The sequence below is a fragment of the Heliconius melpomene genome, chromosome 10 (assembly GCF_056956725.1).
Source record: "Heliconius melpomene rosina isolate 202511_hmr_F chromosome 10, ASM5695672v1, whole genome shotgun sequence".
NCBI classification, from domain to species: Eukaryota; Metazoa; Arthropoda; class Insecta; order Lepidoptera; family Nymphalidae; genus Heliconius; species Heliconius melpomene.
This window is the reverse complement of record NC_140398.1, coordinates 4,553,462-4,565,111: the sequence shown is the minus strand read 5'-3', so window position 1 is coordinate 4,565,111 and position 11,650 is coordinate 4,553,462. Positions and strand designations below refer to the sequence as shown.

Genomic DNA, 11,650 nt, shown 5'->3' with positions numbered 1-11,650 from the left:
TATCGGTACTTTATAAACAACAACGACATTTTATAAAGAATAGCACTTTATCAAATAAAAAGACGCGTTTCGTATACTAAACTACTCTAAGAATTGAGAATTACTTTGACTCGCGTTTCGCGATCTGATCCATCATTTATTGGACATGAAGCTAAAAAAATAGTTTTGGGATCTTGAAAAACATGTACACTTTGCCCCTTAAAGATATATAGAAACACAACACATACATATGTTGACTGCAATCGTCCTGTTAGCCAACAATGTTGAAAGCCATTGTGCATCGATGTTCAATAATACCTTATCTTGAGGTATTGTCAAAATTTTTATTTTATAACATAAGATGTAATTGCTTTATTTTTTTTATTTGTTAGACTTTATATTTTGTTAAAAAAATATTTATTTTATTATCTGTCTTTTTTATATAGTACTATTTTCTTAAGAGTCATCCCATGTGGCCAAAGACTGAAATTGTGACTTTAAGTTACTTAAATCGTTGTGATGCGTAAACTTTAATAAAAAGCGATTTTATTTATATTTATTTTGTTTGATTTGAGGCTATTCATGTAAACTAAAACATAAAATTGTCTTCTTCCTTTAAAAAACAGACGGAATATGACCAATAAATACACTGGTCTGACAGACCCGACGTCCATATGTGTGTTATAAAAAAGTCAGGTCCATAGTTAAAGGTTAAGTAAAATTTTGGTTATAATTAAAGCAACTATAAAAGAAAATATAACAATAATTACTAATTCTAATTCTAACTAATATATATAAATAATAAAATTCTAACGTAATATTCAGTCCATGGCATATTAAAAGCAGGTGATCTTAAATGCTCGGTGCCGTATTTCAATACATTTTCGGTCCACCATACAGCTCGGTCTAACGCCGGTTGAGCCTCATCTTTCATTAATGTGCGTAACTTAACTATGTTTTCTTTATAGCTGTAATAAATTAAAAATCATTTTAATACCTTATAAACTATATTTTTTTGTATAATTTCACGAAAGAATCATCTATATATATAAAATCGAAAGGTCACTCACTCATCACGAAATCTCAGAAACTACAAGTGCTCGGAATCTCCAATTTTGCATAGGAGTTACTTATAGGACGTAGGTGCTCGCTAAGACGGGAATTTGCAATATTCGACTTCTAAGGGGTTGTTTTTGGGGTCGAAAGTTTGTATGAAACTTCGTTACTACAAATCCTAGGAGCCTCAAATTTTGCATAGACGTCATTAGGACGTAGTCATGGAGACAGAAATTAATAATAACATAGTTCACGCGGGTGAAACCGCGAGCGGGCCGCTAGTTATATATATTTATTTCCTTGATAAATCGATAATTTTTTTTTCAGAGGGAACTAGTGTTACGAATAAAATATTTCAATCCCTCTAAAACCTTTTGTAAGCTAGATTTTTTACGACCTTTGCAACAATAATTGTTACATTTCAGTCAATTCACATAAAACTATGAATTATGCGAGTATACTAAAATCTCTCTCATGTATCTCTCTCTCTCTCTCTGTCTAAATTAAAATCCGTGCAGTGCTTTTTATGTTTATCGCGAACAGACAGTGGAGAACTTTGTTTCATAATATCTATATCTATATATATAAAAGGACTTGTCCTCACTGACTGAGGTAAGACGCATGCACAGCTGTAACCGCTGTGCGTAGAAACGTGACATTTGGACAGATGTTTACTTTCGTAATCTGGACATCCACTAAGAAGGGATTTTGAAAAATTTTAACCCTAAAAGGGTGAAATAGGGGTTGAAAGTTTGTATGGTTTTTTTTTAAATCGCCACCGATTTTTATAAGATTTAAAATTTAGACTCTTAAAAATACTTCATTAAACACGTGTTTCATGGTTTATTAAAATTAACCCCTAAATAAGCAAGCGAAGCTGCGCGCGTCCGCTAGTTTATAGGTAAAGAGAAACATATGTATATGGATATTATCTTTAAAATGATAATATTTTAACACAAGTTTTTCTCTGGATACATTGAAATATGATACAATAATGAAAAAGTGTGAAACTAAAAAAATATAAACAACTCAGTAACAATTTTTTAATCTACTTTAACTTTTCTTATAAATAAATTATACAAAACAATTAGAAATTTAACAATAAATATAATTATTACTATAAAGACAATCATAGCAGTCAGTATTACATCCATTTCATAATATATATACCAAGACATGTTCGCTGAAGGTGCCCTTAAATGTTCTGCACCATGCTTTAACAGGTGTTCTGTCCAAAACACCGCGCGTTCTAAAGACGTTTGAGGTACATCGTTTATTTTTTCCCGTAGTTTTATTACGTTATCTTTGTATCTAAAATAAAAAATAACAATTTGTAAATAATAGTAACAATAGTTCCTTAGTTTATTAAGGTTGGTCCCAATAACATTGAAACATTCACTGAAACTCATTCTATAACCAATTAAATATTAATTGATCCTGTGTCTTTAAACAAAGATCTTCTTCTCATAGAGAAGTCAAAAAAGAAGGTTCACAGTTAAACATACGATAGGTGTGTTTGTATGTTTGCTTGTCCGTAATCATCTCGTTTTCGGCTGACTCGATTTTGATGCGGTTCTTAGCAAAGTATTTGTTACAATTATGAGAAGGATTAGATTTTTTATATATATAAAAACATCAATAAAAAGTCAACTTACGTTTTGTCATTTATAACTTCGGTTATGGTATTTCTAAATATCTCCTCTGTAAGTGTTGTTATATCCAATTCCATTCCTATTTTTAGTTGAACATATTTATCAGTATTTAAATATTGGTCAAATATTATTGGTATACCAATTAAAGGTACTCCAGCGGTTATAGCTTCGTCAGTGGATTGTAGTCCTCCTTGCGTTATAAATACCTTGATATTGGTATGCCCTGTTAAATAAAATGTGTACTCGTATATATATTCTTTATTGCATATATAAAACATACCTTTTTGTACCTTGAGACAACTTGCAAACATTCAATATTTAGTATTGGAATTAAACCACGCTTTACTTAACTACATTGAAATAATTTAAATTTAAATATTCTTCAAAATGCCAACCTAATCAATATTATTTACGTTCCAATACCGTGGATAATTCTATTATACTACGCTTAATATATCGATAACATTCTTTATTGCGTCATGCATGAATAAGACGAAGTATATATAAAAACACCATTCATAAACCAGTAAAGGGAAAAAAACGAGACAAGCGCGAGTTGGGCTAGCTCACCTAGGATTTCGTACAAAAATTGGAGGTCTCGAGCTCGTTCTGAAATTTAAACTTAGCTTAGCAAGAGCCATTTTTCTTTCTCTTATTCTTCATCTTCTCATGATATCTCACTTGAACCAGAGGCTTCAATACCAAATTTTATCCCCTTTTAAGGCTATTATTTTTTAGGATTTAACCACAAAGGTTTTCACATTTCATAATTAATTGGTTTTATAATATTTACAGTGCTTATTAAGTAATAAATTTATGTCCAAAAGCTCTCCATATACGTTGTTAATAAGTGAATAAAGAAAACTTCAAGAAACAATGTGTTTTAAGAGTGAATTTTCGTTTAAATAAGGCAGTTTAACATAGTGCGAGTGTATCAGTGACACGACAAAGGACTGATCTTTGGACTCATCACACATCGTCATCTTCTCCATTGCAACATTGTCTATCGGAGCCAAGTTTGATGAAAGACTGCTTGAGCAAAGGAGTAGTTCCCGATGTTGGTACAATGAATGTTACTTCTCGTTCTAAACGAAGACGCTCTCCTTCAGTAGATATCGGAGAGAGATTGGCTTCTTTTATGACAGAGATAAAAGATATTTTGAGTATTTTTAAATTAGAACAAAATCACAAACTTGAAGAGCTCTCTGTAGCCGTAACTGAAATAAAAAGACAAAACAATGAAATTCAGTCATCGGTTGAGTTCTTGTCACAAAAATACGATTCGATAGTTTGCCAAATTGAAAAACTTGACTTAGAACGTCATAAAGATCAACAACAGATACAACTTTTACAGAGTAAAATTGAAAACTACGAACTGAACTACTGTCCAGAGCAACTTGTGTTGAAATAAAAAATATTCCGCCAGCTCATGCAGAAACCAAGGATAACTTACTTAACATTGTCATCTCGATCGGGAAACACCTCAATGTATCAATACAACCGTATGAGATAAAGGATGTATTTCGCATCAATTCGCGTGACTCTGCAGCTCGGTCCATTGTTGTAGATTTTACAGAAGTCATGATGAAGGAGAGAATTATTCGTATGTATAGGAAAATTAATGGAGAAAATAATGGATTGACCACAAACAAGCTGGGATTTAATAGTCCGTCGAAACCAATTTACATATCTGAAAGTTTATCGCCCAAGATGAAGAGGCTATTTTATCTTTCTCGTGATTTTGCTAAGACAAAGGAATACGCTCACTGTTGGATATCAAATGGAAAAATACTCTTAAGGAAGAAGGAAGGAGAACGTTTCAAGATTATAAAAGATGAGAATGATCTGTCCGGCTTAAGAACCATGAAATGACTAGCCGTTTTTATGTCTATTAGTGTTATCGTTTTTTTTTATTCAAACTAGATTTAATTATTATTTTAACCTATGAAATATACGCTTTTTGTAATCATGTACTATTTATTATGTATAATTTTTTTATGAGTATCATTTTTACTAATTTGTCAAAACTACACAACATAAAAAATATTTACAACATACACAATTTACAACTCAAATATTAATAATCGTATCCACAAAGTCTCTAAAGTAATTAAACATAATTTTTATGCGGGTCTTAACTAAGCCTCTAGGCTCAAGGTCTAAACTAAGCCCATTAAAAGTAACCCCAAAAATGGTAATTATAATAATATGCACCCACATTATAAATATTAATAAAAATGTTGATTGACAAATCGATTATAGAAAATATTGAAAATATATCAGTGTCAGACTCCCAAATATGTACTCCCGAACAATATAATGAATATCTCAAATTTGATGCAGGTCTAAAAGTCCTTCATGTTAACATCCGAAGCATTACTTGTAATTTCGATTCTCTTTTGGTTTTGTTGGAAAGATTAACTTATAATATCGATGTGATAGTGTTGTCAGAATGTTGGTTGAGCAAAGTCACAGTCATACCCAACATTCCCAATTTCGGTTTCTTCAAGTCAAGTCATAGTAACCAAAATGATGGTGTTATAGTTTATATTAGAGACCATTTAATTTGTGAAGTAGTGGAGCCTGTTTTTGATGAAGCCAATTGTTTACTAATTAAATTCTCCAACAATATTGCTCTCATTGCTCTATATCGATCCCCATCCAACACGAATATCGCATCTTTCATTAATAGCCTAGATAATGCATTAAATTCAATAGTTAATTTTAGAACAAAAATTTATAATAAGGGACATACATACACACACCCATACACACACACACATACACACACACACATACACACACATACACACACCCATACACACACACACATACACACAAACACATACACACACAAACACACATTCACACAAACCCACTTACTTTTATAAACTTTAAGAGTTTTTTTTTAAATTTTTTTTCTGTATTTCATTGTATTTCATTGTAAATTTTTACTGTTTCATATATTTACAATAGTTACTAAGCAACGCTAGGGAGATGGGCGTTAATAGCCGCAACACAGTGTATCACTAATGCGGTTATTATCGTACAGGTTGTTTCTTGTGTAAATTTCTTGTATATTCCAATAGAGTATTAAAGTATTAAAGTTTCATTTTTTAAGTTTATGTAGAAATACATTTTATTCAGGATAACATGACGCCGTAGATTTAAGTACATGGTTTGATTTTCAACTCGATATCTCCAAGCGTTCCTAAGACAAAGGCTTTTGACAGACATGCAGACAGACAGACGGACGGACAACAAAGTGATCTTATAAGGGCTACGTTTTTTCCTTAAAAGGTACGGAACCCTAAAAACGGAAGTATCTTAATGTAGAAAGAAATAGCTCAACATAATGTCCCCAATTCCATCCTATGTGCAGGATCTAGGGAGAAGCAAAAAAAAACATAATACTTACGAAGGAAATCCGATTGTGGGAACCATTTGAATATTTTGACGTTTTTTGGTAGTCCTACCAATTCGTGCCCATCCCATTTCCAATACACATCGTATGGAAGTTTAGAGAAAACATTTATAAATATTTGAATTTTCTCTCTTGGAAACAAATTTTCATTTACAATAGTACCCAAGCTCATATATATAGCACCATTTGTAGAAGAATCTAATAATGATTTAAGATCCTGTAAGGAAATAACTTCAGGTTAATATAATTATATAGATAATTTGTTACAATAGGTTACAATGGTAAAGTAAGATGGAATGGTGAATTTTGCCACCAACTTTATAAAAGATTTTTTTGTAATAATAACTTTCATCAAGCTTTACAATCTTTTATAAAAAAAACCTTGAGTTAGATTTAATGAAGCGATGATGTTTGACGTTAAATACGTTACTATATCTTTAGAATACGTAAAACAAATAAAAAAAGAATAAAACATCCAAAAACATATATAAGTGAAGATAAAAACAAAAAATAACACTGTTAAAAATTTAATTAAACAAATTAACATCCTCATTTTGGTTGATAAGTGATAATAGTGTAATAATAAGCACGTTACCAACTATTAAATATTATAGCTAAATACTGTATTTAATTTGTGAAGGCATATACTAAAACTCAAGGCCGTAAACGTGATGGTGATGGGTTCGACTCCAACTCCAATGAAATACTTAATATTTTAATTTTTCTCGATCTAGTAATGAGGCAAGGCACGGCGTTTATAATTTTGATAAATATCCTCGAACAACTGGTTTTCTCTTGGGATATTATCAAATTATATAGTTAGCTCTTTCGTTAAACGTTAAAAATATAAGTAAGAAGCATAATTATAATTAATTATTATTAATTATAATTTTTTACCACATAAATATTTCATGGTGTACCACTCAATTGAATCAGGGTTCTCCAATTTGGAAATATGGTTTGAGGTATTATAATAACAAAATAAAATAATAAAATCCAATGGGCACTCGTTAACAGATACATTTTTTCATGCGACGTATATGTCACAGCACTGTGCGGCGCCGATTCCGCCACCTAATGTATCACTTCTTGTTCCCTGATTTGTTCCCTGAACAGAAGTGTCTTAATGAAGGAAGGACTATCGTCATACTAAGTTTCCAAGGTATCCTTCGCCTACGTTACCTATGTGCGAGATACGATATAAAGCTAAAAAAATAAAATATTGAAATATTAGTTAAAAAATGGAAAGTGAAACCTTTGGTAATTCTCTTTCAGGATTTTGATGTAAACCACCAAGATAAACAACATTCGGGGGCACTGGACGATTTGAATCCCAAACTGAATGTATATTTAGAAATAACATTTTAATATTATTATTTAACTCATGTATTGTTGGCGTATCTGGGCCGTAACGTTTCTTATTAGTCTCATCCTGTAAAGCTTCCCAATATTTATACATTCTTTGCAATCTAAAGTCAACATATAGTTCAAACATTTTCTCCCATATCGTTAAATCACGATACTTTCTTCTTGTAGCTATAGGATACAAAAAGGTGTGTGTAGCTCCCCCCACAATATCAAATGTTTCAAATGTTCCTCCAAAGGAACTTATAGATATAACTGGTGCCTTAAATAAATGGGAAAGAACACTTCCTGATCTTACGCAATCTTCAACGAAAATTAAATCGAAATGTTCATTTTTATTTTTAATCCAATCTTCTACTTCTGGACAGTTTATCATTCCATCTACAACGGAGAATGTTATTTCTAGAATATTTGAATACTGAGTAAACATATTGTACGATGTATTCATTTCTTTTGCTAATAATTTTTTTCTTTCGCTATACCCAATGTCACTTCGATCTATTTCTGTATAGTTTTCCAAGTGTGGTTCATTTGTAGGCAGTCCTGTTATAACGGTGACATGATGCCCACGTTTAACTAACTCATTTGTAAGTTTTCTGAACACCAATTGATGGCTTATCACTGGTGCAGGGAACACACCTAAGATCCTGGCTGGTTCACATTTTAATAATAATGTCAAAAAAGCTATAAACACGAATATTTTCGACATATTTTAAGTAAAATACACACACAACTATTGAATAAGTGACCAGCGCTATCATAACTCAACGACGCGATAGCAAACTATATAATATTTGCATGTTCCGCAAAAATGTATAACAACGTAAGCATGTCATTTTACATTTTTTATAATAACTATTAAGTTACGACAGCTTTAGAAGAAATATTTATTTGTCATTTTACTTTATTTGTACACCTTTTATATAATACTTGCAAAAATATTTTTCTAAAATGTAACAAAATTGACATTATGTGTTTTTTTTTCTTAGTGGGTACATACATAAAAATATTAAAAGTTGGGTTGAAAAAGTTAACTAATAATTTTAAAAATAATTAACCTTGTGTTTGTGTTTTGTTCAACACAGTAAAAATATAAAAATATGTTTTCTATTTCCTATATAAAATGCTGATATTTTAAGCATAAACAAAATTTTTATGTAGTTACATATAAAAATTGTTTTCGCTTAAAATTATGCCTGGTTAGGCATATCTGGGGATGCATACGAGTATCTATTACATGCCTTTCTTTATTATTAATAATACAATTAAACATTTTATCAGAATTTGTAATGGGTGTATAATATTTACTTATTATAGTTTCGATATGCTTGTATAAACCTATATTCTAATTGATAACCTACAGCTAAACCGAATATATAAGTATTTCAAATATTTTATAGAATGTGTGTACTATGTGTTAAGTAATGAAGCACGTGGCGTTAGCGATATAAGCAAGCGAGCGACAAGCAAGCGAGAGACATGCGCTTCGCGTGTGTTACAAGAAACGACTGGCCGACCGGTTTGACCTATGCGCGAGCGCAAGTCGATTCTTCATCAAGCCACACCAAGGTCAATGTTCCTCCACTAGCCAGAACAACTCCAACGAACAACTCCAAATGCCAAACGGCCACGAGCCTTTGAGGATCGAGAGGGTCCCTGGACCTTCCACCAGTAGATCTATACCTTCAAGCTCCCACCATACTTATTCAGTGATAGGTGAAGGTCTAACAGGAACAGAATGTACTATATGCTATGAGAATCCCATAGATAATGTATTATGTTATCAAACATATCGTGTGCAATAATTACTAATTTTTTATTATATTTTTGACATTTTATATTATTAAATATACTCAACTTAGACAATAAGTTAACAAGATTCCAATTAGATATATTACCGTTCACATTAATAAAACGATATCTAAATTAATAACTTTTAATACGTAAAATAATGTCTATAATTCAGTCGTTATTGTAATGTATGAATGGACGGACATACTCTTTGTTTTTTTAATTATATCGTGATAATTTTTGATCGAGAAAAGTGTGAATCTTATTGAAGAAGAAATGGGTCAAACGGGGAGTGCTATGCCAGCACCTCGCACCTCCTGTACTGGTGGTACCCCGAACAATCTTCCACCGCTCAGCTTCCACGCGGTCCATGGTGAAAATGTACGCGTCTCCCGCGACGGTGCTACGGCAAGACGTGTCGAGTCCTTCTGCAAGGGAGTGGCTTTCAGCGCTAGACCTGTTAGGGTTAATGAAAAGGTGTGCCTTCGTTTCCTTGAAATATCGAATAGCTGGAGTGGTGTTATACGTATTGGATTCACCACCCACGATCCAACTACTCTAGCACATGCACTTCCAAAATATGCCTGTCCAGACCTCACGAATAAGCCAGGAAATTGGGCCAAGGCTTTAGGTGAAAGATTCTGTGAAAAGGATAACATTTTGTATTATTACGTGAATTCCGCTGGTGATGTTCATTTCGGAGTTAATGGAGAAGATAAAGGGTTGTTCTTCTCAGGAGTTGATACAAGGAGTCCATTATGGGCCTTAGTTGATGTCTACGGTAACTGTACAGCAGTTCAGTTCGCAGACCCAAGAGCTCCCAACCAAGTTAGAAGATGCACACAAAGCCCGGTTGCAGAAGAATCTGATAGATTAGTTAGTAGCATGAGGTCGTTATCCGTTGAAGAACCTCTTCCACCGCCCAGATATCAGAACCCACTGGTGCCACTAAGTCTCCATAGGACGAAAGGCAGAAATGTGCAATTTATTAATGATAGAGGCGTCGCTGCGAGAATTGAAGCGGAATTCTGCCAAGGATACGTGTTCACAGCTCGTCCAATGCGCCCAGGACAAACGATTGTAGTCCAAATATTAGCTACGGAAATAGCTTATGCGGGAAGCTTAGCCATTGGCCTGACATCATGCGATCCAGCTATCCTAAGACCCTGTGATCTACCTGATGATGCCGAACAGCTGTTAGATCGCCCTGAGTATTGGGTAGTGAGACGTGACGCCGCGAACGGGCTTAGGCGAGGCGATGAATTAGCTGTCACTTTGACATTAGACGGTGAAGTGCGAGTCAGTAGAAACGGATCGAATCCCGTGACAGTTATGCATGTAGACCATACTCTAAGATTGTGGGCGTTTGTGGATATATATGGAGCTACTCAGAAAGTTAGGATGTTAAGTTCTCAAGTTCTTCAAGCCTAAACTCCCCCTCAACAGTTGAGGGTTTTGACGGGATCAGCAGCGCCGTTGGCAGCAGGTGCTGGGGGTACAGTTCTGGTTGTCAGTCTACCACCACAAAACGGCGCCCAGAATATAGCTAACCAGCAGGGACTGACGTTGGCCAGTGCGCATTATATTGAGCCCATACAACGTCGTCCCAGCTTTGCCTAGCTAATCTCCAGCCCATCGCTCCAGCACCTTCATGCTCCAACCAACAACCCTACCGTCCAAGTAATGAAGCACGTGGCGTTAGCGATATAAGCAAGCGAGCGACAAGCAAGCGAGAGACATGCGCTTCGCGTGTGTTACAAGAAACGACTGGCCGACCGGTTTGACCTATGCGCGAGCGCAAGTCGATTCTTCATCAAGCCACACCACCCACCGCCAGAGACTGTCAAGGGCGATAATAATCGGGAAACCGAACAATTCGATTTGAGCGAGTTCGCTTTAAGCCATCTTGAATGGGAGCATTGGAAGAAAAATTAGGATTGGATTTAGGAGTAGGCGTGGGAATAGGATTGGGAGAAGGATCGGACAGTATGTAGGCTGGTTTGATGCGGTCTACTGATACTGTCACGGTTTTACCTTTTATGGATATTTTAAATGTTTTATCACCACGTTCTAGAACTTCGTAGGGGACATTTAATCCTGCCAGACTTTGCAGATGTCGCAGAAACTGGGAAGGTTTTCGGTCCCCAAGCTCTTCGTACATTAATAATTGTTTAATTTTATTTTCTTTCGAAGCACTCAATCTTTTAATTAATTCGCACTTTAATTTTTCATATTTTTCCGTCGGTGGTGGATTTACGATAATATCTTTCACTTCCCTGGAATGTTGATTATCGAGATGTCCAATTACATAATTAAATTTAGTCACATCACTAGTAATTCCAGATATCGCAAACTGTCCTTCTACTTGAGCAAACCATATATC

General features: G+C 34.0%; 1 protein-coding gene and 1 pseudogene across 1 annotated transcript; one reads left to right on the top strand and one right to left on the bottom strand.

Moving 5' to 3' along the window:
* Positions 1 to 2,058: 2,058 nt before the first annotated feature.
* On the bottom strand, positions 2,059 to 8,372 carry LOC146535235 (UDP-glucosyltransferase 2-like). The gene is made up of 4 exons (XM_085191111.1): positions 7,367 to 8,372; positions 6,106 to 6,328; positions 2,691 to 2,910; positions 2,059 to 2,346 (listed from the first exon to the last, which is right to left on the bottom strand). Exons 1-4 carry the CDS (start codon positions 8,183 to 8,185, stop codon positions 2,079 to 2,081), a joined length of 1,530 nt encoding a protein of 509 aa, XP_085047237.1. The 5' UTR covers positions 8,186 to 8,372; the 3' UTR covers positions 2,059 to 2,078.
* Positions 8,373 to 9,092: 720 nt separating this feature from the next.
* On the top strand, positions 9,093 to 11,051 carry LOC146535234 (protein neuralized pseudogene; annotated as a pseudogene).
* Positions 11,052 to 11,650: the final 599 nt, after the last annotated feature.